This window comes from Leuciscus leuciscus (genome assembly GCF_965113295.1).
Source record: "Leuciscus leuciscus genome assembly, chromosome: 15".
In the NCBI taxonomy this organism is placed as follows: Eukaryota; Metazoa; Chordata; class Actinopteri; order Cypriniformes; family Leuciscidae; genus Leuciscus; species Leuciscus leuciscus.
Genome location: NC_138739.1, coordinates 33,921,012 through 33,948,131, shown reverse-complemented (window position 1 = coordinate 33,948,131; position 27,120 = coordinate 33,921,012). Strand labels below are relative to the sequence as shown.

Below are 27,120 nucleotides of genomic sequence, written 5' to 3'. Positions count from 1 at the left end.
GTGTTTGTGTGACCCTTTTATCTTTTACTTTAAACTACATGTTTCCCTAGCCAAAGTTATCCAAATAAAAGGAAAAAAAACTATTAACTTAAAATGAAAAACAAACAAACAATGGGTCTACATCTTTTTTTTTAAAAAAAGGTTTTCGCAATTAAATAAAGTTGGCAAAGAAAATTAAAGCAAGTAGGTAATTTTTTTTGTTGCCTTTTTAAAAATAAAATTATAGTTTGCGACTTTGCGTTACATTTTAACTTGGCATGAAATTACAAAAACATTAAAACTCCTGTGAGGGTGTTTCAAACAAGGAGCTCTAAAATACTTTTTATTTAATCAGAAAAGTATAGCCTACTTCTGAAAGAGTGTCTTTGAAAAAACATGCTTTTTGCGATCGAGTGGTGTAGTTCCAGCATCTACCAGCAGGGACTAACAGGAACCTGCTAACTAGCACTGGTTTCGAATACAGCGGCTGAGAGAGTGATGGTACATTTGAAAATCTGCCTATCCATCTCTCTATATTTTTTCCCTCTTTTTGTACGTCGCGAAAACTTAACCGCGATTTTTGTTTTTGTTTTTTTGCTGTTGGAGTAAAAAAAAAAAATAGATCTACAAATAATATTTGCTGCAATCATATATTATAAAAATGTTTTCAACACTATAGATTTACGCCACTTATTTCTATGACAACTTCCGACACAGAGAGAACCCGGAAACCAGGAGAGGGTTCAGAGACCCGATACTTTTCTGACAAAGTAATGTATAACATGTATGAGTTTTATCGGGGCACCTTGATCATCGGGTATGTTTATGATTTTTAATGACATTCTGTTTTCACAAAACGAGTTGTAACGTTACCTCCCACACATTTCACTTTAGATCTGCCGCGGTAACATTACGTGCCTTTAGCATTAGCATGTTGTATTTCATTATTGTGTTTTGGTGCATGCAGTTACGTTGATCTGATCGGCCTTGTTTTACAGTGCTTTCAAGATTTTTTTTTTTTTTTACCAGATTAAGTTGGGTGAAGATTCCCCCTTCAGAACAAGAACACCTAACGTTACTGCTAAATCATATTTAGAGTTTAGCATCTACAGGATAATTATGCAACATCCAGTATATTATTAAGGGAAATAAATGAAAACAGTTGTTAATTTATAACGATCAATAAATGATCAATTTAGTATCAAAATGATCAATTTAGTGACAATTTGCACATGAAATCCAGTTAATCTGAATCCCATTTAATGTTTATTTATAAATATTTTACATTTTAGAGAGAGACTATTCATTCTGATATTAATGAAGATGTTTTTAAATAATAACTCTTTTAATATATAATAATTATGGGGAGCATGTTACCCCAATTATCTCACTTTAACTTTCTACATAAAAAATAATAATAATAACAATCACAATGTAATAATTATGTCATGATTTAGTGATGTGCATGCAGGATTTTGTTACTTTTAAATAGGAGTGTAATTTCTGTGACAAGCAATTTGTCCACACTGAATGTGAAATACAACCATTTTTGTCTTAAAAAAGCATTAGAAAGTCTCAAACTTTAGCATTCGGCTCATTTGAAATTCCAAACACTTTACCTTGAATTGAGACGAGCTGGCAAATTAGATTTAAAAGACTAACATGTTTGACAACCAAACCTCAATTTTATTATAAGCCGATGTGTGTTAAGTTTTATCAGCAGAAAATCACTTCCCATCATGCTTTTAGTTTGTGCAGCTGGGCGACCATGTCCCCTTTTGGACCTAAAAAAATGCGTCCGGCCGGGATTTCTAGATCGCCCAAAATTTGCTTTCTCCAGTCGGCATTCATTATGTTTGTTTACATGCGCACCTTTTGTTTCAATCGGACTGAATTCATTCAGATTGATCAATCTGAGTGTAGTGTTTACATGAACGCTAAACAAGTGATCGGGTTGATGTGCGTTTTAGCATTGCTTTAGGTCCCGCCTTCTCGCACGCCACCATTGGTCGGTCGGTCATGTACGTAACACAAACATTGGTCAAACTGCACCTTAATCGTTACCCTCAGCACCACGGCTTGCTTGTCAACAGTGGCACATGGCTCATGAACAGCGTAAAAAAAAGCCCAAATGTAAATTCAGAGATGATTTACAGAGGAAATTCCTGTGTTTTCGTCTCGGTCGGGATCCTTGTGAAGCAGAATGCATGACATGCAAAGCTGGCACATACGTGCCAGTGTTAAATAAAGGTGCTAGCGACCTAGAAGCTCACATAAGGAAAGTATACAAGAGAACAGGAGGATGTCTGTCCCCTCCACCACCCCCCACCCCACCCCACCCCACCCCACCCCGTCCCGTCCTCTTTTCTGAAGACTACAAAATGGTCACCCTAGGTAAACAGACACTGCGCCTACGTAAGCCTTGCGAGAGTGTTTACATCACAGCAAGTTAGAGAGCTTTTCTAACCGGTGTGATCAGTTCTGCTCTGATCATCACAAACAAGCCTGTTGACAATGTCATGATGTTTGTTGAGAGTAAAGAGATTAAAGGAACTTGTTTTTTCTGTTCCTCTTCAGTTGCCGCTTCATCTGTGTGTTTGCAGTGCTGATTAACAAAGGTGAGCATCTAAACTTTGAATTTGAATGACAAATTCATGCTACATGTATAAATGTCAGACTGTGTTTACAGTTAATGTGTCGGTCATTTCAGTGTCTCTGCAGGAAACGGTACATAGAGATGGTGTTATTGGCGGTTCTGTTCTCCTGCCGTGTTCTTCCACTAAACATGATCAGAAACTTCAAGACACTGATGTGAGCTGGAGACACAATGACAGTGAGATTGTGTATGATATAGTCAAGGGTGAAGATTATGTGGCAGAACAGGACTCTCGGTACAAGACTAGAGTTGAAACTTTTCCATTGGAGTATAAGAGAGGAAACTTCTCCATCAAACTCAACAATCTCAATTACACTGATGCAGGAGAGTTCAGCTGCCTCATCACACCCTCAAATGAACAGAAGAATGTAGTGCTGATCATCAAGGGTGCGTGAAACTTCTTGATTAATATATATACTCCCGGTTTCACAGACAAGGGTTAAGTCTAGTCTCAGACTAAGATGCATGTTTGAGCTGTTTCAATTGAACGCAACTTGCACTTACATATCTTAAAATATATCAAAGCCATTGTTTTGTCTCAAGATTCACACCAGTAATGTTTTTTCTAAGGTACGTTTATAAAAGCCACTTAAATGCCCTAATTGAACAAAGGCCTAATCCTGGCTTAATCTAAGACCTGTCTGTAAAACCAAACCATATAGTTTTTAATTAAAAAGTTAACTGGTGATGTTCCAGCCCGAATGCTGCTTTATATAAATGACAGACATATGTTGTTTTTATATCTGTGCAGTAATTTTTTTTTCTCTCTCTGAACTTTGGTTCCATAATCAACAGCAGGAAAAGAAAACAAATCTAATCAAGCAAACCAAGGACCGGACCAGACGATGATCATTTCCATATGTCTTGGCACTCTCTCAACTGTAATAATTATTATTAGTATTGTGTCTATTGCCTGTTTCATAATTCACCGGAGAAAAAGAACTCAGGCTGCCTTATAGACAATTTGGGAGCAGACATCACAGTGTCAGAAAAAGTGGTAAAAAGTGGAGGAAAATGAGAGAAATCCATGGAATGAGAGAAACAATTTTATTGTTGTGCCTTTGGATGTCAGAATCAGAAAAAAAGATAAGTCTTTTTATGAACAATTTTATCTAAACAAATCTGACTCTTTTCTTGGAATTTTGAGTTTATATTTCACAATTCAGACTTTATAACTTGCAATTTCGAATTTATATCACAATTCTGTGGAGAAAAAAGTCAGAATTGTGGGATATCAGAATATCGAGTTTAAATTTCAAATGAATTATTACAAATTATTATTTTATTTTTCTCTTATTCCATGGCTTTTAACAGAATTTGTACAGCTTTCATTGTTTATTTATTGTTTAAAGGGATAGTTCACCCGAAATGAAAATTCTGTCTTTAATTATTCACCCTTATGTCATTCCAAACCCATACGATTTTTGTTTATCTTCGGAACACAAATGAAGATAATTTTAATGAAATATGAAGGATTTCTATTCCATTGACAGTCTACGCAACTACTACTTTGATGCTTCAAAAAGTTAATAAAGAGATTGTAAAACGAATCCATATAAATTAAGCGGTTTAGTCCACATTTTCTGAAGAAACATGATCGCTTTACATGATGAACAGTTTAAATTTAGTCTTTTATTTACATATTAACATAACAAACAGAAGCTCTGTTCAAACGTGCTGCGTAACACACAAGAATGAACCTCATTGGTTCTTGCACATCAAGCGAACGTGCGTGAGCTTCCGTTTACCACAACTGGGATCCATTCTTCGTACCTGCTCATGATAACTGATATCTATTTAAATTGGTTTTTCAAACAAATTTGCGGATTTGATTAAATTATCGGGATTAAGTTGTCTGAGATTATTGCACGTTCTTGTGTTCACTGGAAAGGACAGATATATCGATACTCGAAAACATGATCAGCATTGCAGCGATTTTTCTGGCGGCAGGACATCAATGTAATAGTAAAAAAGAACTTCACACACCTGGCGAAAAACTTGTATTTCTGGACCTTTGTAAGGAAACAGCCAGGTGACCAAAACGACATAAGTTATAATCGATAAATAAAAAGTGGCTGTTTGCTACATGATTCCCAATTATTTCTATTATTTCACATTTTCTAGTATTTGTACAGACTTTACATTTTCATTGTTGTAATTAGCAAATTGTTTAATTTTACCTGTGAAGCAGATATACGTGACAGCATTAATTACTTTTTTAAGGGTCAAGATTCAAGAAAATGTTTCTAATGGCACAGCAGAAACTTTTTTTAACAAAGTTATCTTTAGTGCTGCATCAAGCCACTCCTATAATAGCTGTTCAAATTAAAGGTGCTCTAAGTGATGTTGGGTGACGTCACTTCTTGTTGACGTTCGAGGTATTGTCAAACAAAACGGAGGCTAGCTAGACCCTCCCTCCGCCTCATCCGCGCACTAACCCCCAAAACCCCACCCCCAAATCCTTCTTGTCGGTTATTGGCTGGAACAGTTTGTTGTGTTTCGTGGTGCAGGTTAGCCCAGTTTGTTTTTCTTGCCGTTTGTGGAGCCTAGGCTGTCTACAGAGACCGCGTTTTTTTACAGTGTGTTCAGGGTACAAGCAGCTAGCGGATGGTGAGGAGATGTTTGCTGTATGTGACAATAAAAAATGTTGGCCTAAAAAACGCGTGACATCGCTTAGAGCACCTTTAATGCACAGCTTAGACTAACTAAATTGTAACCGTGTGTAAACACGGGTACACCAAGCGGACGATCGGCTGTCGGGCCTTTTTTTCGATGTGTTCCGCACCGTTGGTTCTAGTCAGACACCGGCAGGTTTTTTTGGGCCGATTCAGCATGTAGAATCGCCATTGTGCCGTTGATGAGAGAGAGAGAACTCTGATTGGCTGTTCAGCTTAGAAAATGAGTCAGTGCATGAGAATAATAGCATTACAACGAGCAAATAAGTCAAAATGTTACAGATAGAACGCTACTAAGTTTACGTCATCTAACCCGAGTGCTCCTGGGCGAATATTTTAAAGCCCCCCTGTAGTCAATAATTTAAAAATTTTGGATTAAAATATCCAAAACCAACTAGAACAGTGTTATTTAGTTTGTTGACTTTGTGTACTTACATTATCCCAAATGTTTCTAAGAATGCTTAAATCCAGAGAAATAAGCAATTTTAACTGTCGCCTTTTAGGCCTCGTTTTCACTGTCAGTGAAATGTGACCCAATTCCGATTTTTTGCTCATATGTGACACAGATACGATGTGTTCTATGACAGTGTAAACAGGAAAAAAAACGCATCATTCACGTTTCAGGCCTCATTCATATGTGGAAATAAATCGGATATGTGCCAATGCGACTGTCATGTAAATAGGCAGATCGGATTTTCTGAGGCATTAGGCTACGTCTCCGCAGTTTAATGACGAGAGAAACCCCGACGTGCATCTGCAAAGGGACGGATGGCCCGACGAAACGTTGTGTCATTGTAGGAGAGGAATGTGGACAAACGTTGACACAACATATTGTCATACACAACAAAATTTCGGACTGTCGTACACAACAAAATTTCGGATCCACTGCTCCTCGTTAAAGCCAACATATGCTCCCACCAGTCCTGAGATCTCTCTCACACACAATAACTGAAGCATATGTGCAATGATGGCACTTTTCGTCCTCCTTTGCCTCATAATCATGGTGATGTTTGGCGAACTTTGCATATATCGCAGAGCTAGCATCAAGCCTATTTTCGCGTCCGCCCATCTGTGCAAGAGAATTTAACCCTTTAAGCATGAGTGATGTTTCGGATAGTATGGCAAGTGTAAACACATGAATCGGATATGGGTCACAGTTGAAAGAACGTGTAAACGGACGGTCAAAAAAATTGGATAAAGGTAACAAATCAAATTTGGGCATCAAGAACTGCAGTGTAAACGAGGCCTTAGTGACGCGTTACCCTCGATTTCCGCCTCGGAACACCAAAGACGCTTTAATATATGTTTTATTAGACAAGGGAACAACTGTTTGGATACATTTATAGACAGAAAACTAATCATTGTTAAATATCTCAACACTGTTAGTCTTATTGTTTGAATTGTTGTTTACTTGATTTTCCACGAGTACCATGTTTTTACCATGCCTCAGAGAAAAACACTATTTTGTCAAGTGGCTAACATAACATAATCAGATGCAGCTTTATTTTTAGTATCAGTAATGCAGCATTTTCTCCGTTATACAATATGTTTTAAAATGATATGCATGCAATGCAATTTGATATTCTAATATCGATCTAGCTTACTGCAGTGTGCAACAAGTGTTATATTGTATGAGTAACGTTATAACATTTTGAACAGACAAATGTAAATGATAAAACAGCGTTGCGTCACCCCACATATGCTTGGCCTGAAGAAGCGGAAGCAGCGTCGGCGGCATAAAAATAGTTCTGCTGCTCTCGAGCTGTGTCTCGCGCTCGTCTATCATTAGAAATCGCTCCAGCTCTGCTTCATACTACAGTAACATTAATAATCTCGTCCATGAATATGATTTCTGCCTGAGTCCCATCGGATTCTTTTCCACTGGCTGTGAAGTGAAGACAACTCCCATGATTCCGTGCTCAATCTCAGCATCATCAAGCTACGCCTTTGTTTAGCAAAGATGACCTCTAGCGGCGAAAAACTACATATTGTGCCTTTAAACCTCATATTTGATCACCAAAATGACATATTTAAAAGTTTTTTCGTTTAATGTTATAAACAACATTAAAAGATGGATTTTCACCACTTGGGGACTTTTTAAATATTAACACGAGCGGAGTGGAATAAAGAAAGTGTTTAGCAGGATTGCTATTCAAAACGGTAAAAACGCGCTGCTTTGTTTACTTTTTGCGTATCTGCAGTGTCAGTTTCCCTTTTTGAATGGCGAATATAGATGAATATATCTGCAATTGTCTCATTCACAGGCAGGCGCAGAACGTGCATGCTAGTTGACAGTCGGCTGTTCTCTCGGTGTGTTCAAGTGCACTTTTTTGCCCCGACGCGATGCTTTCATCAGCACTAGTTCTTTGGCGTCTGTTTGGTGTATCCCTACATTTAGACTAGAAAAATTCCATCACAAATAAATCTCTCAATGATGAAAACTATATTATGATAGACTACACAACATTATAATATTATTTGCACATTTATTTTTAAATCATTATTTTGAATTATTGTTGTCCCTCAATAGGGTAGGCTACTCTTTTAAGCAAGTATTGGCTGGGACAGATTTCAAGTATCACCTCCGCTTAAAAAGATGCAATCCTGTTTACATGAAATAAGCTGCTCCCGAGCAGGTTTGAGCTTATGCTATGACAGCAACTCCATGATGAGCTTCAAAGAACGTAACAATCCTGGATCATGACAAATTGTAAACAAAGAAATCCAGCTAATTGTGTAATCCACATATGAAGGCCGGACGCCTGATGTGTGCGTTGATGAATGTTGATATGTGAATAAAAGCCTAAATTCAATCTGTTCATCATATAAAGCAATCGAGTCTCTTCAGAAATTTTGAACTAAACCGCTCAATTCATATGGATTAGCTTTACGATCTCTTTATGAACTTTTTAAAGCGTCAAAGTGGTAGTTGCGTAGACTGTCAATGGAGGGACAGAAAGATTTCACCAAAAAGATCTTAATTTGTGTCCCAAAGATTAACGAAAGTCTTGCGTTTTTTTGTTGTTTTTTGCTGCAGCTCATGTCTCCTTCACACTTGCAGTGTGAAACAAGCATTTCATAATTTTGCTGTTTTATAATAAACTGGCAGAAAACAATGTGCACTGCTGTATAACAGAATGAGATGTAATCTACAAGTTATAATATGTCTGTCCATTTAAACGCATGTTACAGCTTTATAAGAATGTACAAAGCTACAAAGAGGAAGCTTTTGTTTGAACGAGGTTAGTTTCCTGAAGCCCCATCACACCGCCAGCAGTGGCATGGTCCCAGCGACTTCCGGCGACAAGGTCAGCGACAGTGACTGTTGGCGACAGAATGTAGGCGTGTCAAGCGAAGCGATTCTACTGTTTTATATGATTTGACTGTAATCAAATAGGCCTACATGCATTTAATAAAATGATGCATGAAAAAAAAAAACATCGACTGTCTTTTTGAGTTTGATTCATACATTGATAGTTTGTGCGTTGTTGTTTTTCATGCAGTGAGCAGTTTAGCACTGCTGCAGCACAAGAATGCAGAGATTCCAGTTACATCGTCATTCATGAACAGAGAAAATGGAAGGGAAAGATAGAGGACTGAAAACAACACGTATATTGTCTGGATTTTCCATGCATTTGCCTTTCAAATTTTGTTCATGAACAGCACAAACTGATGCAGCAAAACTGAAAAATTGGTCTGCAAATACGTAGGCTACTTGATCATGGTAAGCATAACTAGGCTACATAGGCTATTAAAAAATTATTAAATATGCTTAAATAAAATAACAGATCTATAATAAATTTTGTTGTTTTGTAATAATAATACAAAAATTAATTCCAGAAATTCAGTCCAGTCCAGGCAAAGTTATATATAAGAGAGAGAGAGATAAGCTACTATTCTTCTTTTAAATGACTTGTTTAAATGGTGGAAACTAGTTTATTAGATATTAAAAATAAAAGTTGTGTATGTGGTGTAGCCTGGAAATCCAGACCTAAATCTAAAAGATTAATGGTCTGGTGTCGATCAATGAAAATCGGCCAGCTCGAGGGGCGGCACCAAGCATGCATTTGAAAATCTCACAGCACACAATTGGATAACACTACGACCAATCACAACAATAAACCCCATACGCTTAGCTACCAGCAGAGCGAACTGGTAGATTAGACTCTTCCGGTTGGCAAAACAGCAAAAACACCCTTCTTGCAAAGGAACGATTCGAGCGCCGTCTTCTGTTCCTCTTTTGGGAAAAAGCCAAGTCTAACTCGTTCATTGTAGCGGCCAAAGCCGTTTCAAACCACTGCTATTTATCCATAGGCATCTTGCAATGTTTACTGATGACTTCGACGTCACAGCGCTGTTGTCATCTGTTTAGCTCGCCTCTGGCCCGCCTATATCCAGACTGATCTCATGAAATGGCGTATGTATGACACGCCAATTCGTATTTCCATTTTTGGCGTGCTATCAACACGCATAATCGCTTTTCAGCGTGTTTATCAACGCCGTTGACTTAACGTTACATTACTCTCTATATAAATATATATGACTTACCCCAACCCTGTCCCTAAACCTACCCGTTACTGGGGTTAATACCATTTATGAGTCTTCCCCTACCATCCTAGTAAAAAAATATCGCTCCCCAGATGACAGATGTAGATATACATTTTGCTTCGTTTCGCTCGGCCATTTAACGGCGTAGACATACACGCGGAATCACTCGGACATTTAATGGCGTAGACATACACGCGGAAGATGACGGCGTGGACATACACGCGGATAGCTCAAAATGCGTATAGATAACACGCCACTTGACTTGAAAGTGGCGTGTATGTTTACGCAAAGTCATGATGTCATGTTGCTATATCAGATAACCCGATGTGATTGGTGCAGCTCAGATCGAGGGGCATATTTAATGAGCTCCATTGCTCGACATCAGAGTAACTCGCTGAGCAAATTCAACTTGTGCTCTCGCGAGAACTCTGGTTTACCAGGGTATCTGTGGTGGGGATTTTTCAAAGATTTCAGTGCAGGTAACATTGTTTCGTCAGTAGGTGGCAGCAAGTCCGTAGATCAGAGGTCTTCACACTTTTGAGTGTGTAGTAGAAGCGACATTTATACTAGGCTACTTTGTCATCTTTAACCATAGACAGTATAAGAAATGGACAGAGTCATCTCATTGGAACTCAATTGAGGCAAGTGAAGCCCATTTTCAGCGATTTTTTAGGACTTCCGTTCCTGACGCGCAGACTCAAACCGAGCTTGACGACGTAGATGTGACGTGAGCAACCTGTCTGTCTTCTAGTGGCTGTGGCATGAGAAATCTGAATCATTCCCTTCCGAATCTTGCAGAGACGGAGAGCGTGAGTAGGAGCTGTCCATGAGCTACGAGCAGGAGAAACTTTTGCTAGGTATTCTGATTAATTATTTTGTCATTTTGCCTCCACGTCTCCCCGATTGCCCGCGAGCTTCTCCTCCCGTCAATACGGTAATCTCTCTACTGTGCGACAGAGAGTCGTGTGGTTATGACGCAATCGTTATCCTACTTTTACAAAAACTGTTTTTACTGGGCCATAACGTAAGCTACAAGGTAATGGAGCATTTTATACATTGTCGTGTTTCTTTAGAAATAAATAATGGACAAATGGAGTCTTCAAACGCCTCAGATGTAAAGTTATTCGCTGTCAAAGTGACGCCAAAATGAATGGGAGTCAATGGGATGCTAACAGCAGGTGAAGTTCTGCTACAAGATGGTGGCACGCGGCCGGCTTCAACTTCCGGTCGACTTCCTTCCCGCTTGTCTTTAACTGACAGCTCTGTCGCTTAGTTACATGCATCCTGTTACCGTTTAACTGGCCTGTCAATCATCTTGTCACAGGTAAAATCCTCCCCATTCAATTTCATTTCATTTCCTATCGTTGCAGAGAGAAATGTAGAAGCTGGCACATTGATCTGCCAGTCATGGGTCTTTCACACAGAGAACTCTCAATTTAAATATAATAATGTATTTAAAAGTTAATGGCCAAACATATCATTACAAAAGTGCTGTTGCAGATGAAATATACTGTGGATAACATTGATTAAATCATTTTTCACTCAAACCCGTATATAAACTTCTGCACTAACATATCTTGCGGGTGTTGTCGATGGATATGCTTATATTGAATAGCATCCCCGATGTCGGATTAATTTAGCAAGGTGATCTACGGTGAAGGTGAACATCATGATAACAACTAAGGGGTGAGTGGAACTTGTTTACAGGACCTGCCGTGGTCACATTTATGCCACAGTCATTTAGCAAACAGATTATTCGGTCCTTGATGGCATCAGAGGTGTTATATTCGCTTGTTGGACAGATCACAATTTTTGCAATGCAACAAGACCCCCCTCTCGATCTGTTATGCTCTTGAGATGCCATTTTGCTGGAGCTGTAGCCTATCATGCCAGTGACGTCACGGACCATTGAAGCTCAATTGGCTGCGCCCTAGTAACAAAACAACAAGCTAACATCACTGTTTTCCCCCCTTGTAACTACTTAAGCAGTTTTAAGTGTCATACCACAAATAACAAAGATAACACATCTGTTATATCACCTTTACTTCCTATTTTATTTCAGTTCCCCTTTAACCGGCGTCAGACTTGCACATCCGTCATGCTTGTAGTGGTAATCATCCTTCCCTCACGTGTAAAAATGACCCAATTAGTCCTAAAATTATACTTTGTTTTGTCCAGGAAGCTTATATCATTTCATTTTATAATATTTTGAATTTTGCTAATGCAAGTTTTTTTAGTTTTTTTTATTGCTATATTTTATCAATAAATAATATAGGCTAATTTAAGCACATTCTTTTAACTTAAATTCAAAATAACTCTCCAAAACATACATAACCAGCTCAACTCAGCTCAAAATATCTCACATTGGGTCACTTTGGGTGTCTCTGCTTACCTCTTGTGGAGCTAAAAACATATATATATATATGACTCTTGCCACTAGATGGCCTTATAGCTCTATATGGAGCAAATTAGCTGTTCCATCTGGGTCCTAAAGTCAGTTCTTGAGTTTATCTATTCAGTATACATTCAGATACACATGTAGACATTATCAAAATTTTTGGTAAAGTTTTAGAATTTTTAGTTTTAATTTTGAGCAATTTTTAGTTTTTTCTAACCTGCTTCAGCACACCTGCATTATGATTTTCAAGCGATCCTGAAGCAGAGATTGTCTATAAAGGCCTTGTCTCATTCCCTGCTTACCGCCAAAGCTGGAACATTAGCTTTAGCCATTACGCTTTTTTGGTTAAAGGTTGCAGGCTTGCCTTCTAGTGGCTGCCTGAAGAGCTTGATTAGCCTGTTCAGGTGTGTTTGATTAGGGGTTGGGCAAAACTCTGCAGGACGGTGGGACCCCAGGAGCAGGGTTGAAGACCTGTTATATACCATTCATTCAACCATATCACTTAAAAAAAGACAGCTTCATTCAGGAAGAAACTAGGAACTTTGAACATCATCTTACAAGGTAAACAGACAAGCAAAGTGTCATTCAGGTAATGCTGCCCTTACGAAAAAGAAGTTTATTCAAGTGTTCTATTAGTATACTTCTTTTAAACTAAAAATAAGAAAGTATACTTTCAGTCTACTTTTTATATACTTCTCAGAAATATACTTCAAATTGCACTTAAGTATACTTGACTTATACTGACAGAAAAGTCTAAGTATATTTGGCCTATACTTGTTGATCGAGATATACTTAAAAGTATCATTAAGTATTCTAAGTATTCTTGGCTTGTACTTGTGTTTACTATTTTGATTGAGTAGCTTTTTAAATACTTTTTAAAAAACATAATATTACACACCGTCTTATAAACTAACATGTTCAGCTTTATATAGTAACAAACTTTCGGGTGGAATAGCTTATAGAGTAAATGAAATAAGCATGGAAAATAAGTTTATTCAAGTGTTCTATTATACTTCTTTTCAACTAAATAGAAGAAAGCATACTTTCAGTCTACATTTTATATACTTCTCAAAAATATACTTAGTTACACTTAAGTGTACTTGACTTATACTGAGAGAAAAGTCCAAGTATATTTGGCCTATACTTGTACTCAATCTTTTGATCGAGATATACTTAAAATTGTAATTATTCAAAGTATACTTGGCTTGTAGTTGTGTTAAAGGTGATACTGGGAGTGTTGACATTCGAATTGTTGTCAAACAAAACGGAGGCTAGCTAGACCCTCCCTCCTCCTCATCCCGTCTCCTCCCTCCTCCCCTCCCTTCCCTTCCGGCATAAAGAAAAGTCAAAGTAGTCACTCACTAAACAAAGTTAAGTTTTACTGATACTTCATTCAATGTGTAATGTCACCAAGTTAGATAAATGCTTTTATATATTGCAGAACAGAATGCAGAAAAAGAGAAACATTGTCTTAAAATCGTTTCGCCACCTGAGGTTATAACTATAACTAGCTCCCTTACAAGGACGCAATAATAGCAAGATAACGTTAGCTTCGCGTTTCCCAGTGAGCATAAACAACGGCGGCGGCGTAAACAAATTTAGTCAAAGTTGTCAATAGCCTATAAATGAACATTCAAATCCATAACAAACTGTGGGTGAAAACAATCATTCACACAAATTGTCGCCCTAACGTTACTGTGAATTTGCTTGACCATTTACAATAGAGATTGATCGCTAGCTGCTAGAAACATATACGTTATGTTACTCACCAAAGCTAACGCTGACTGCATAGTTCTAGCTAATTACATCCTTGTGTTGGTTTGGCGAACATGAACGTCAATTTAGAAAGAAAGATGGATTTACCTGTTCTGCAAAAACAGAGCAACTGAATGTCGGAATGGAAGCCCTTCTGCCGGCGGAGTTCTCGCCACCTTTCGAGGGGTTTTCCGATGTAAATTCGGGACTTCGCGCGTTTCTTATCCTTGTCCCTTATCCTTGTCCCTCTTCTTTGCAATTTGTTCATCGGAACGTCGTCTCTTTAGTCGTGTGTCGGCCATAATTCAAACTTCCCTCTTCATGCTTCTCTCTCCTCCACAGAGTCCACACACCCCCTTCATGTGCACGCGCACTAACCCCCAAACCACACCCCTCAAATACTTCTTGTCGGTGATTGGCTGGAGCACTGTTTGTTGTGTTTCGTGGTGCAGGGTGAGCCCAGTTTGTTTTTGTTGCCGTTTGTGGAGGGTGGAGTCTGTTGTGTCTACACATTCACTAATTCGCTGATTTCACGCAGCCGCCATTTTGAAATCGAAAGTGAGGCTCCGGTGGGAAGAACCCCGGAAGTAAAGATAAACAACAATGCCTTGGATTACCAACCTGAAGCTGCTGCCGCCATTTACACTATTGGATGTTAATATCCAATATAGGATATGTATATAGTTCCCTCGTTTTTTACATTCTGAATTATATATAAAAAAAATTATTTTATTTATAAATGAATTTCACTGTATATATAGTCTAAAGTATGAAAGAAATGTTTGTACATTTTTAGAATTGACACAACATCATTAAACACAACAATACGCCATCGCATTCACGACTCTCCTGTGATTAACGGCGACACTTCCGATTTTCTTCCCACCGGAGCCTCGCTTTCGATTTCAAAATAACGGCTGCGTGAAATCATAAGGTGTGTTGTTACTGTGGAAACCCTCGTACCAGGATGCTGGAGTTATAAACACTGAAAAGAGCAAAATCCATTTCTTTAGCAAATTCTGCTGCAGTTTTAATATTAGCAAACATAAAATCATATATATATATAAAACAAAAACATTTAAGAATACCAAAAAACATAGATACAATCCATCATATATCGGGCCCTTTCTGACCTATTAATGAAGCTTTTTTTATTACAGAGGAAAAGCATTATGAATGGATGGACAGGTTGATTGTGTTAAAATATGTCTTGCTATTTATAATGACTGAACAATTAGGAACAATGAGGTGCCGATAATCACACACATTTTAGGATTCAGGTTTTCAGACTAATTCCCATTTACCCACTTAATTCAGTGAAGTGTGTTTATTTAAGTCAAGTTTATTTGTATAGCGCTTTTCACAATACAGATGGCATCAAAGCAGCTTCACAGTATTAAATTTAAATAATACAACAAAGTTTGTTTCAAGAGGAATTTATTGATTGATAAAATTAAATTAAATATCCCCAAAATATCCCCAACTGAGCAAGCCAAAGGCAACAGTGGCAAGGAACCGAAAAACTCCATCAAGTGACCTAATGGTGTCCTAAAACTCCATCAGGTGACCTAATGGAGAAAAAAAACCTTGGGAGAACCCAGGCTCAGTCGGGGACCAGTTCTCCTCTGGCATTTATGAGCTAGAGGCCGGATTGTAGTTTGAACTGTGGGATTATATGAATGCCTGGCTGAAGAGATGCGACTTTAATCTAGTTTTAAACTGGGAGAGCGAGTCTGAGCAACGAACAGTATCAGGAAGACTATTCCAGAGTTTTGGAGCCAAATGTGAAAATGCTCTCCCTCCTTTGGTGGTTCTGAATATCCTAGGTATGACCAAAAGCCTTGAATTTAGTGATCTTAAAGAGCGCGATGGATTATAGGGCGATAGAAGATCCGTTAAATAGACTGGAGCTAAGCCATTTAGGGCTTTATAAGTCAGTAGCAATACCTTGTAATTAATACGGAACTTTATTGGTAACCAATGCAGTGATGATAAAATCGGTGTTATATGATCATATTTTCTTGATCTCGTAAGAACTCTAGCGGCGGCATTTTGGACTAACTGTAGCTTGTTTATTGAGGATGCAGGACAACCAGCTAATAAGGCATTACAGTAATCCAGTCTCGAGGTCATGAATGCATGAACTAACTTTTCTGCATCAGAAACTGATAGCATATTACGTAGCTTAGCAATGTTTCTAAGGTGGAAAAAGGCTGTTTTTGTAACATATGAAATATGATTTTCAAAAGACAGGTTGCAATCGAGTATAACACCCAGGTCTTTTACTGTAGCGGATAAAGTAACAGGACATCCTATGATGTTAAAGTATTATTGTGCAAGGTTTTGTGGGTGGTTTTTTGAACCGATAAGTTCAAACCGCCACCGGGGTGGTGGTGGCGCAATGGATAAGACACATGCCTTTGGTGTGAGAGACCCGGGTTCGAATCCACTGTGAGACACCAATGTGTCCCTGAGCAAGACACTTAACCCCTAGTTGCTCCAGAGGCGTGCGACCTCTGACATATATAGCAATTGTAAGTCGCTTTGTATAAAAGCGTCAGCTAAATGAATAAATGTAAATGTAAATGTAAATAAGTATTACCTCTGTCTTGTCTGGATTTAATAAAAGAAAATTACGCGTCATCCAATCTTTTATATCTTTAACACACTCTGTCAATTTGGAAAATTTAGCGTTTTCATCCGGCCTTGATGAAATATATATTTGAGTGTCATCAGCATAACAATGGAAACTAATTCCATGTTTCCTTATAATATTTCCAAGTGGCATCATATATATTGAAAATAACAGAGGGCCTAACACAGATCCCTGTGGCACTCCATAGTTTACTGGAGTTATGATCGATTTTTTTCCATTTAAATAGACAAAATGGTAGCGGTCAGATAGGTATGATTTGAACCAGCTTAGTGCTTGTCCTTGAACACCAGTATAATTTTGTAGTCGATCCAAGAGTATTGTGTGATCTATAGTATCGAACGCCGCACTAAGATCAAGTAAAACTAGTATTGAGATACAGCCTTGGTCAGAAGCTAAAAGTAAATCATTTGTGATTTTAACGAGCGCAGTTTCAGTGCTATGATGCGGTCTGAATCCAGACAGAAACTTTTCATAGATATCATTTTGTTGCAAGAAAGAGCCCAGTTGAGCGGACACCACTTTTTCTAATATTTTAGACATAAATGGAAGATTTGAAATGGGTCTATAATTTGCTAGATTATTATGATCTAATTGTGGTTTCTTAATGAGAGGTTTTATAACTGCCAGTTTAAATGTTCTTGGAACATGACCTAGAGATAAAGACGAGTTAATAATATTGAGGAGAGGCTCTTCCATTACAGGTAACACTTCTTACAGTAGTTTAGTTGGTATAGGATCTAATAAACATGTTGTTGTTTTAGATGAAGTGATAAGTTTATTTAACTCTTTTTGTTCTATAGTTGTAAAGCACTGTAATTGTTCTTGCGGGGTGATAATTGAAGCTGAATTATAAGGTACCGTGAGATACATCCTAGTATGTATATGGCTAGAATATGACTGTCTAATGTGACCTTGTTTTTTGTACACGCTGTGACTTTACAAATCACAACATGTAAATAGGAAAATGTTGGTGTTATTTTGTCACTCTTTGGGAGCAGAATGCTAGCTGTAGCCATTTACATCCAGTCTTTGTGCTAAGCTAGGCTAGCGGTGGGTGCGTCAGACAGAATTACGGCACGCACGGAGACGAAAAAGGTATGTATGGACTTATCTAACTCTGGGAGATACAGTGAATAAGCTAAAGTCCCCTAAAGTCGGCATGTTCCTTTAAAGGTTGTATCAGCGATTTCAGGCCCCCCAAAAATGATCACATTCATCTTTCCTAACGATCCGCTAGCTGCCCGCCCCATAAGCAGGCCGTCAAAAAAACGCGTCTCTGTAGGCAGCCTAGGCTCTGAGATCTGCACACAAAAACAATTGGTTTCACCAACCACTCAAAACCAAAACAAATAGTGTTCCAACCAATCACCGACAGGGAGAGGGTGTTGTGAGGTTTTGAGCCAGCTTCTTCTTCAGCTCCGACTTCGCGTGCAGCCGTGCACGAGCACAAAACCTCACAACACCCACCCCCTGTCGGTGATTGGTTGGAACCCTATTTGTTTTGGTTTTGAGTGGTTGGTGAAATCAATTGTTTTTGTGTGCAGATCTCAGAGCCTACGCTGCCTACAGAGACGTGGTTTTTTGACGGCATGCTTATGGGGCAGGCAGCTAGTGGATCGTTAGGAAAGACTAGATGAATGTGATCTTTTTTTTGGGGGGGGGGGGGGGGGGGCATCGTTGTGACATCATTGTGGTGTGGGCGGTCATGCTGAGCACAAGAATCCATTTCGCTTGGTGGTGTGCACGGCTTTTTTTGTAACAGCGCTCGCGGCTCCACATCTGAAGACGAACGACTTCGAGCCGAATCTGGCCGTTTGCATGTCTAAATTTGTTGCCTGTCGTTTCACGGAATAGTGCAACGGCGAGCGCGTCTGCGGAGACTCGCGCTGCGGAGCCAGGCTAAAGTATAAACAAGGCTCTACTGTGCGTTGTGCATAGTAGCCTATAGTTTGTTCGACTTGAACCAGCGCTGCACAGACCGATCGGTGAATGACATCAAAGTATCACGTGAGCGAATAGAGAGCAGACGGCCTCTATATTTTGAATTGCTCTCGCGGTAGTTTGATGTCATACACCGGTCTGTGCAGCGCCGGTTCAAGTCGAACAAGCCTTTTTTTATGTGTCACATATATACATAGTTAATGTTCCTGTGAAGTTTTTTTTTCTTTCTAATAAGGAGCTCTAAAATAAATTTTAATTAATCAGAAAAAAATCTATAAAAAATTGTGAAAGGATATTTATGGAAAAGGCTAAATGGCTATTTGCATTTCCGATTCCATCCTGACTTTTATTCTATTTCGCCGTTTATGTGGGGGCGCGCGCCTTTATGACGACGACGTCCGCTAATGAACCCGGAAAGGAGAGTCTGGGGTCGACACTTTCTTTTTCGGACAAAGTAGCATTTCAGAAATTATTTAAAATATAGGTTAATTAATTATATCTGACTGGGCACCATGATTATCGGGTATGTTTAAAATTGTTTGCATTAATGATGGTTTGATTACTTAGCGAGTTTCAGGTTTTTACATTATTTGAATTAGCCATTAGCATTTTTTCGTTCTGGTGCATGTTGTGCAGTTATTTTTATTTCATAGTAATTTGATTGATCGAGTATTACAGTGCATTCAAAGATTTTACCAGTAAATGTGTTAGCTGAGAAGGATTTGTATGCAGGTGTACGTGTACATATCCGTCTACAGTATTCATCAGGGTCCGGTTGCACAGTTACAACTTAGCCTAGTTTTGACGTAAATGGACACTTTACGGAGAGCTTACGACCTACTACTAGCTACGTTCTGCCTTACGAACAAATGGTGCAACGGGATAAAGTACAAGTTACAAACTAGCTAGTAGTTACTAAGCCTCTAGTGTGAACTTTACGTTCCAATTTAAGAAAGAACATACGAACGGCTGGTGCAACCCTACCCAGGAGCCCTTTCCATGTGTCATTAACAGTTCTTGTTAGTATTGTGTATTCACCATGGTAACTGTTGTTTCTATAACCCCAAAATGTCACTTTATTTTCACTTTGTGTTATTTTTTACATTTTTAATAAATTTCGGTTGCTCATGCCAACATTGTATTAACAAAAACTAGTTTGGGACTGCTATTTAATATCTTGACCTCATAGGTCTACTGTTTATTTATCGGTATTAGTCATATTCTTAAAATGTATGTTTATGTTAAGTAAAGGGGGACAGTACTTGTGTGTGTGTCAGCAATTTTTGTGTAAACAAATTTATTATAATAGGCCTATATAATTCCTAAAAAAGTGGGTTGTGGCTTGATGACCATGGGGAAATGTGGGTCCCATGGCCAAATGAGTTGAGAACCACTGGTATAAAGCTATTCAAAACATCATTCGATGTAAATTGTGATAATCGTAATTAAAAATCGCAATTACAATTTCAAAGTAATAATCGACAATTATGATTTTTGTCATAATCGTGCAGCCCTACACCAAGGATAACTATAACAATAAAAATAAAGATATAGTCTTAAAACATTTTCTAAATATAAAACAATTGTAGAGTCCACACCACACAACTATAACAGCACAGACAAACAATATCATTGGAATCACTTTCAGAACGATTTTATTCCAACTGATGAAGGTTAAAAAACATTGACAGCCAATCAGAACCCATCCTACTTTAAGAGCTTGAGCATTTAAAGTCCCAGACGAAAAAAATGCAGTGTGTGCATAGAATACACAGAACGTTATTATCCGCTGGTGTGGAGAGGATGCTAATATAGTTATCGTTATACTTCTACTTAGTTCATGGTGTAAAGGGACATTTAGAGTTAAGACTAACATGTTTGACAAAACCAAACCTCAATTTTGTTCTAAGCCGATTCTAAGCATTCATTTCCATCATGCTTTCAGTTTGTGCATCACAGCAAGTCAGAGAGGTTTTCTAAACGGCATGATTACTGGTGATCAGTTCTGCTGTTGCCAATGTCATGCTCTTCTGTTTGAGATTAAGGAAGTTAAAGGAACTTTTTTGTTCTGTTTCTGCAGTTCTTGTTTCATCTATGTGTTTGCAGTGCTGATTAACAAAGGTGAGAACAAACTTCATTTGAAAGATAAATTCATGCCACATGTGTAAATGTCAGATTGTGTGTTTACAATTACACAATATTTCTGTGATTTCAGTGTCTCTGCAGAAGAATGGATCAACAGTAAAGGCTGTTATTGGTGGTTTTGCAGTCCTGCCGTGTTCTTACACTGAACATGACCTTGAACTTCAAGATATTGATGTGCTTTGGCGACACAACGACAGTGAGACTGTGTATGATTTAATTAAAGGTCAAGATTCAGTTACAGGACAAAACCAACGATACAAGAACAGAACTGAAACTTTCTCTAAACAGTATCTGAAAGGAAACTTCTCCCTCAAACTCATCAATCTCCAGTACACTGATGCAGGGGAGTTCACCTGCTTTATCACACACCCATCTTATCCTAAACAGGAGATTGTTCAGCTGCTTATTAACGGTACGTAATAATTGTTCATTTATGTTTGAAGGTTTTAAAAACAGCCTGAATGCTGCTGTATACAAATTATAGACAGATCTGTTTTCTTTATCACAGTGCTGTAATGATGTTTTTAATGAATGTGTTTTTTTTTGTTTTTTTTTACAGAATCAACTGAACAAGAAAACAAAGGACCAGAAACACAACCATACCAGATTCATATAATATTGATCAGTCTTTGCATTGTAGCTGTATTATGTCTGGCTGTAATAGTGTTCTTAAAGTTTTTCAAGGGAAAAATAACTCGAGGGCCCTTATATAGAGAACAGTGGCAAAGTGACAGTTAAAAAGTTTTAACAGACAAATTTTCTCAAATTTTCAGACTATATTGTAATGGCGCTTTTCCACTGCGTGGTACGGCACGGCTCGGCTCGGTTTGCTTTTCCACTGCAGTTTAGAACCGCTTCAAAGTGGGTGCGATTAAATAGACTGATCGTTAAAGTTGCTGAAAAACATTTTCATTCCTGGTCGCAATATCCAGCTCTCGCTGGACCCGCTCCTCGGCCCCAACGAGAGGAACGTCTGCACCCCGTCTACTGACCAATCACCACGATTCAGCCATTTATTTTTTTCGAGTTTATTTATTTATTTATTTTCAGCAAGTCGTTTAATAAAAATTGTGGCACAAATAATACTGTGGTGGCTGTTCCTGGACTATTAAATCTAGCAGGTTTTGTGTCTCGTGTTGCAAATCCAATGACGCTGGTAGTAACGATTCTCTCTGACCAATCAGTGATCTGCAGTGTTCTCACGTCACATTTTAGTATCGGTACGGTACGCTTGGAACCTCAACAGTAGGTGGTACCATTTAAGGTGAGCCAACCATGCAGTGGAAAAGCGCCAAAGTGAGCTGAACCGAACCGTACTATGCAGTGGAAAAGTGCCATAAGATAAATGTTCAACTTTCAGTGGCTTATTTCACACTGCAAGCATCAGCGGTGTTTGTAGCAATTTCCTGCCATGTCATACATAATCACATTTTCTGCTGATGTGCTGCTTATGCAAGGCTAGGCTCGCTTATGCTGCACTCATGCTTATAGTGTGTTTTGTGCTGTTATACTCATGCTATTTTATAATAAATACACAGAAAACTATGTGCACTGCTTGTTCTTATTGTATAACAGAGAGAGATCTTGAAACACCAAAGCAGGAACATATTTTGCTGTCAATCCTGTCGATATGTTACTGCCTTGAAAGTGTTCTTTCTTCATGTTGTGTTAATTTTTGATTCCATATCAGCCAAATGTATGATTTCTTTTCCTGCACAGTGTGCTCAAGGTATGAGTTTCTCTCTTCTGCTGAACACAAAAGATGATATTTTAAAGAACGTGGGTAACCAGGGAGTTGACGGATCCCATTGACTTCCAAGGGGGAAAAAATTATATGGAAGTCTGTCTGGTCTTTAAAATATCTTCTTTTGTGTTCTCATAACTCATACAGGTTTGGAACAACATTAGGGTGAGTAAATGATAACAGAATTTCCATTTTTGGGTGAACTATCTCTTTAATGAGAATGTAAAAAAGCCCCATTTATTTGGATGGTGTTACTGATGCCATTAATAATCTAATAATAATAAAGTCAACACATTTCTATGCGTGGACAGTTTTACTAAATCTCATCCTTTTGTAAGTTTTCATAGAAAGTATTATGAACGCCTCTCTTCCCCTACACTACGTTACTCTCAAACCCAATATGTCATCTTAATAATATTTACAATATTTAAGCCTTTGTTTTTAGTGTCTTAAGAATGTACAATATGCTTTTGGATTTGTCAGACAGATCACTTAACTGCATATTGTCATTTCTAAGAATATTAGTAGATGTTTTGACAACTTAAAGAACTGAAACTAAGTCAGTGGTTACATACTCACAAGGGCAGAATTGACTGATGTTTATGTTTTATTGAAAAATAAGACGCATTACATTACACAATTATGAATAAGGCAGTCTTACTGAGAAGTTTTCTCAGATTTCATCTATTATGTTTAAAATGAATTTGATCAACACATTCAAATTGACAGCAGAGATATATATATAAAATAAAATTAATTTATGATAATTCAGCTACAATATTGGCTATAGTAATTTATTTTTTGATGTAATTATATATTTTTTTCATATAATGATATGATTATAATTATTAAAATACTTAGTTATACTGCTTCCCTACAAGGAAGTTCTTAAAGAGTTTTAATTCAGATTCCTGTGATCGGTAAACTGTTAATAATACCGAAATATTTCTAGTCACTGACTGTGTCGTACTACACTGAGAATACAAGAATGCAGAGTTTCCGGTTACATCCCCATTCATGAAGAGCAGGAAAACCGAAAGGGACAGATAGAGAACTGAAAACAACAAGAATATAGTCTGGATTGTCCATGCATTTGCCTTTCAAATTTTACCAAACAGCAGAAAAACACTAGTTCTCATTAATGGTGTTAAGTTTCAAGGAAATATGCTTCAAAAAGTGTATATTATATTATTATAAAAGCGTAGCTGTAATTAAAAAAGAGCATGTCATGCATGTCAACAGACCTGCTCATCCAGTTTTCATTAACTGTGTAACTGGTTTGTTAAAGTATCTACTATGGGGATAGAATTGTTGCATATCCCAAATAAATAGATTGAGATTCACAAAAAAAGTTTTTTTTAAAAATGAAATTCACAAATAATAGATTAAGATCGACAAATAAATGTAAAGAGATTTGCAAATAAAATACAAATATTTACAAATGTGTTTTATGTCACAAACGCAACTCTGTCTGACATGAATCTGTGCATTTGTAAATCCCCTCACGCACCTGTGGATTTTGAAACTTCTAGCGTCTCTAAATCATGGTGATGTTTGGCGAATTTCGCACATATCGCAGAACTAGCATCAAGCATATTTCGCGTTCGTCCATCTGTGCAAAATAATTTAACCCTTTAAGCATGCGCGATGTTTCAGATAGTAGCCTATGGCAGGGACGTGCGGTCAGGGTAGGCAGTGCCTCACCAAAGGAAATGTTGACATTACATTTATTAATTCCAAGAGCTTTATTAATTCACCACATTATTAATTGCATTTATTTTATTCCAAATATTAATTTTTGTAACAAAAAAATTTCAGGAATACACATATAATATACTCATTTTGCCATTGTTTGCTCCTAAAACCCTTGTTTCATGCAGGAAATTCAAGGCCATGGCCATTGCCATCCCTTACAAATGAATCGAATCGAATTGAGGCAGAGGTTGTGCCTCTTTGGTCCATAGAACATAGTTTACGTAGATTTGCGCATGCGCAGTCAGTTCTCATGCTGTCTTGAATTATCAACATTGAGGCAGAGACCGAGCTTGCTTCATGTCACGTGATCCACTCGCTCTCACTCAATCCGCGCTTCCCGATACTTAGCATCTAGCTAGCGTTGGCTGTCACAGGCCCGGGGTGGGTAATCGGGAGAATCGGGAGAATTCCCGGTGGGCCGTTTCACTTTTGGGCCGGTCGAGGATTTATTAAATTTTTTTCACATTTGTCACGTTAGTTACATTAGGCTACACACGTTCTGCATTCTGACACCGCAGCGCGCAGCCTCTGCATGGGTTGTACCATGAGAGAGAGTTCTCCCCTCCCCTCCAATAGAGTTGGTTGGGTCCATAGCCCGTCTTTTCCAAAACGTTTTCTCAGGTAGGCTACCGCGGCACCGCCGGCGCTTACCGATAGCTGGGCCGGCCCTACCGTAACGGTACGGGTCAGGGAGGATCAGTGATGGGAATAACGGCGTTATAAATAACGGCGTTACTAACGGCGTTATTTTTTTCAGTAACGAGTAATCTAACTAATTACTGCTTCCTCCATTACAACGCCGTTACCGTTACTGTCAATACAAATGCGGCGTTACTTTAATTGAGCTCACTGAAGCGGTTTTCATCCGAGTAGGCTCTCTCTCAGCCATAGGAGCTGCAAAGTTTTTTTCTCTGGTGTGTGTGTGTTTATGAGGCGCGGGACTCGACAAAAGCGAGGCGAATGCCGCGAGCGTGCTCGACAGTGCACGAGAGACCGAGTGTGTCCGAGAACGCGCTCGACAGTGCGCGAGAGAGACCGAGTGTGTCCGAGAACGTGCTCGACAGTGCGCGAGAGAGACCGAGTGTGTCCGAGAACGTGCTCGACAGTGCGCGAGAGAGACCGAGTGTGTCCGAGAACGCGCTCGACAGTGCGCGACAGAGACCGAATGTGTCCGAGCATAAATACTTTATTTATAAATAAATTACACATATCAGCATTTGAATAATCTCTGTAGCATATTGGTATCATATGCAATGTTTTAATTAGTTTATATAACATAAACTCCAAAATAACCTGCAGGGAACGTTCAAACATAGCCTATTTGTTTGACGGTTGTGAACACGTGCGGCAAACACGACTAGAATTTGGCTAAAATAACCTCTGATGATGACGTTCTCTGTAGGTTATAAAAATAAACCCCCAAAAGATTATATTGTATTATTTATGTTGATACATTGTTCAGTATTATATTGAAAGCACTTTTTGTTAAACTTACTATTGTGAGGAAGAAAATACTTCAAGTAGGCTATACAGAATGTCTACCAGTTGTAAAGGTGTGTGAGTTTTATTTTAATTATATGCACTAGTGTATGTGTATGTATATTTTTATTAGGCTACTATTTATTTATTTTTGGTACATTTCTTAAGAAGCATCATTTATTTTTAGACTTATTTGTTGGCCAGTTGTGGTCTGTGCAATAAATATTAAAAGTTCTAAACCATCTATTGTTTTATTGTTGCACTATAGTAATGATAATATTTTAATATTTAAGTTAATAGGTGTCTCTCACATTGTCCCACAGCAACATTAAAATAGTGTAGATTAGTGTACAATGTTTTATAATAATAAGATGTTCTATTTAGTGTCAATTTCATTAATTTAACATTTCATATTGGGGGTATCCAAGAAATGTCTTATATTTAAACTTTTTTGTTTTTTTTTAAGTAACGCAATAGTTACTTTCCCTGGTAATTAGTTACTTTTTTAATTATGTAATTCAGTTACTAACGCAGTTACTTTTTGTGAGAAGTAACTAGTAACTATAACTAATTACTTTTTTTAAGTAACTTGCCCAACACTGGGGAGGATGGATGGGAGGAAGAGGCCAGGAGGTATGGAAGCTTGTTTCCGCCACAGAATAAAACATTTTAAAAGATAATTGCGACTTTTTATCTCACAATTGCGAGTTTACATCTCGCAATTCTGTCATTATTTCTCAGAATTGCAAGATATAAAGTCAGAATTGCATGAAATAAAGTCGCAATTGCGTGTTATAAAGTCAGAATTGCGAGATATAAAGTCAGAATTGCGTGAAATAAAGTCGCAATTGCATGTTATAAAGTCAGAATTGCAAGCCTACCCATGACAAGACTTCACCTCACGTTATTGATGGCAAGTGTAAACACATGAATCGCTATATGGGTCACAGTTGAAAGAACATGTAAACGGACGGTCAAAAAAATCGGATAAAGGTAACAAATCAGAATTGGGCATCAAGACCTGCAGTGTAAACGAGGCCTTATTGATGCTTTTCTGTTCTATCTTGAATAACGTGACGTCGCTTCCATAAGGCGTTGTTCCCATAACATAGATATAAGCGCTGTTTCTCTGGCATTTCAAAGGCTCATAAAAATGTAATTTTTATTCTAACAAAATCCAAATATTACACCTATTTTACTGTAGCAATTTTATGGGCCTTCCATACACTTCCTATTTGAGCCAGTGCAGATGAATGAGCATGAGAGCATAGTTATTTCAGGGCAAGTCAAGACCGCCCTGGTTGTAAAGCCAAACGTGATTGGTTGTAGCGAGAACGTGCTACGATTGGTCAGCTCAATGTGGCCGTTATCTGATTGGCTTGAGTAAAC

General features: G+C 38.1%; 3 protein-coding genes and 2 long non-coding RNA genes across 6 annotated transcripts in view; 3 read left to right on the top strand and 2 right to left on the bottom strand.

Annotated features, from left to right (window-relative positions):
* LOC309475516 (uncharacterized protein) overlaps nt 1–27,120 on the top strand; it is a 115,656-nt gene that overhangs the window by 39,994 nt on the left and 48,542 nt on the right. The window lies entirely within an intron of this gene.
* LOC309475538 overlaps nt 1–27,120 on the bottom strand; it is a 104,759-nt gene that overhangs the window by 52,778 nt on the left and 24,861 nt on the right. The gene's annotated exons all lie outside the window — the stretch shown is intronic.
* LOC309474934 (V-set domain-containing T-cell activation inhibitor 1-like) lies at nt 599–3,030 on the top strand (the record flags this gene model as incomplete). Its single annotated transcript, XM_082137552.1, has 3 exons — nt 599–796; nt 2,557–2,597; nt 2,690–3,030. Exons 1-3 carry the CDS (start codon nt 678–680, stop codon nt 3,028–3,030), a joined length of 501 nt encoding a protein of 166 aa, XP_081993678.1. The 5' UTR covers nt 599–677.
* LOC309475543 lies at nt 4,863–6,161 on the bottom strand. Its single transcript, XR_014197709.1, has 2 exons — nt 5,329–6,161; nt 4,863–4,969 (listed from the first exon to the last, which is right to left on the bottom strand). It is a non-coding gene; the product is annotated as an uncharacterized lncRNA (long non-coding RNA).
* Nucleotides 18,941–22,298, top strand: LOC309476649 (myelin-oligodendrocyte glycoprotein-like). Its single transcript, XM_082139772.1, has 4 exons — nt 18,941–19,131; nt 20,689–20,729; nt 20,824–21,165; nt 21,313–22,298. Exons 1-4 carry the CDS (start codon nt 19,121–19,123, stop codon nt 21,489–21,491), a joined length of 573 nt encoding a protein of 190 aa, XP_081995898.1. The 5' UTR covers nt 18,941–19,120; the 3' UTR covers nt 21,492–22,298.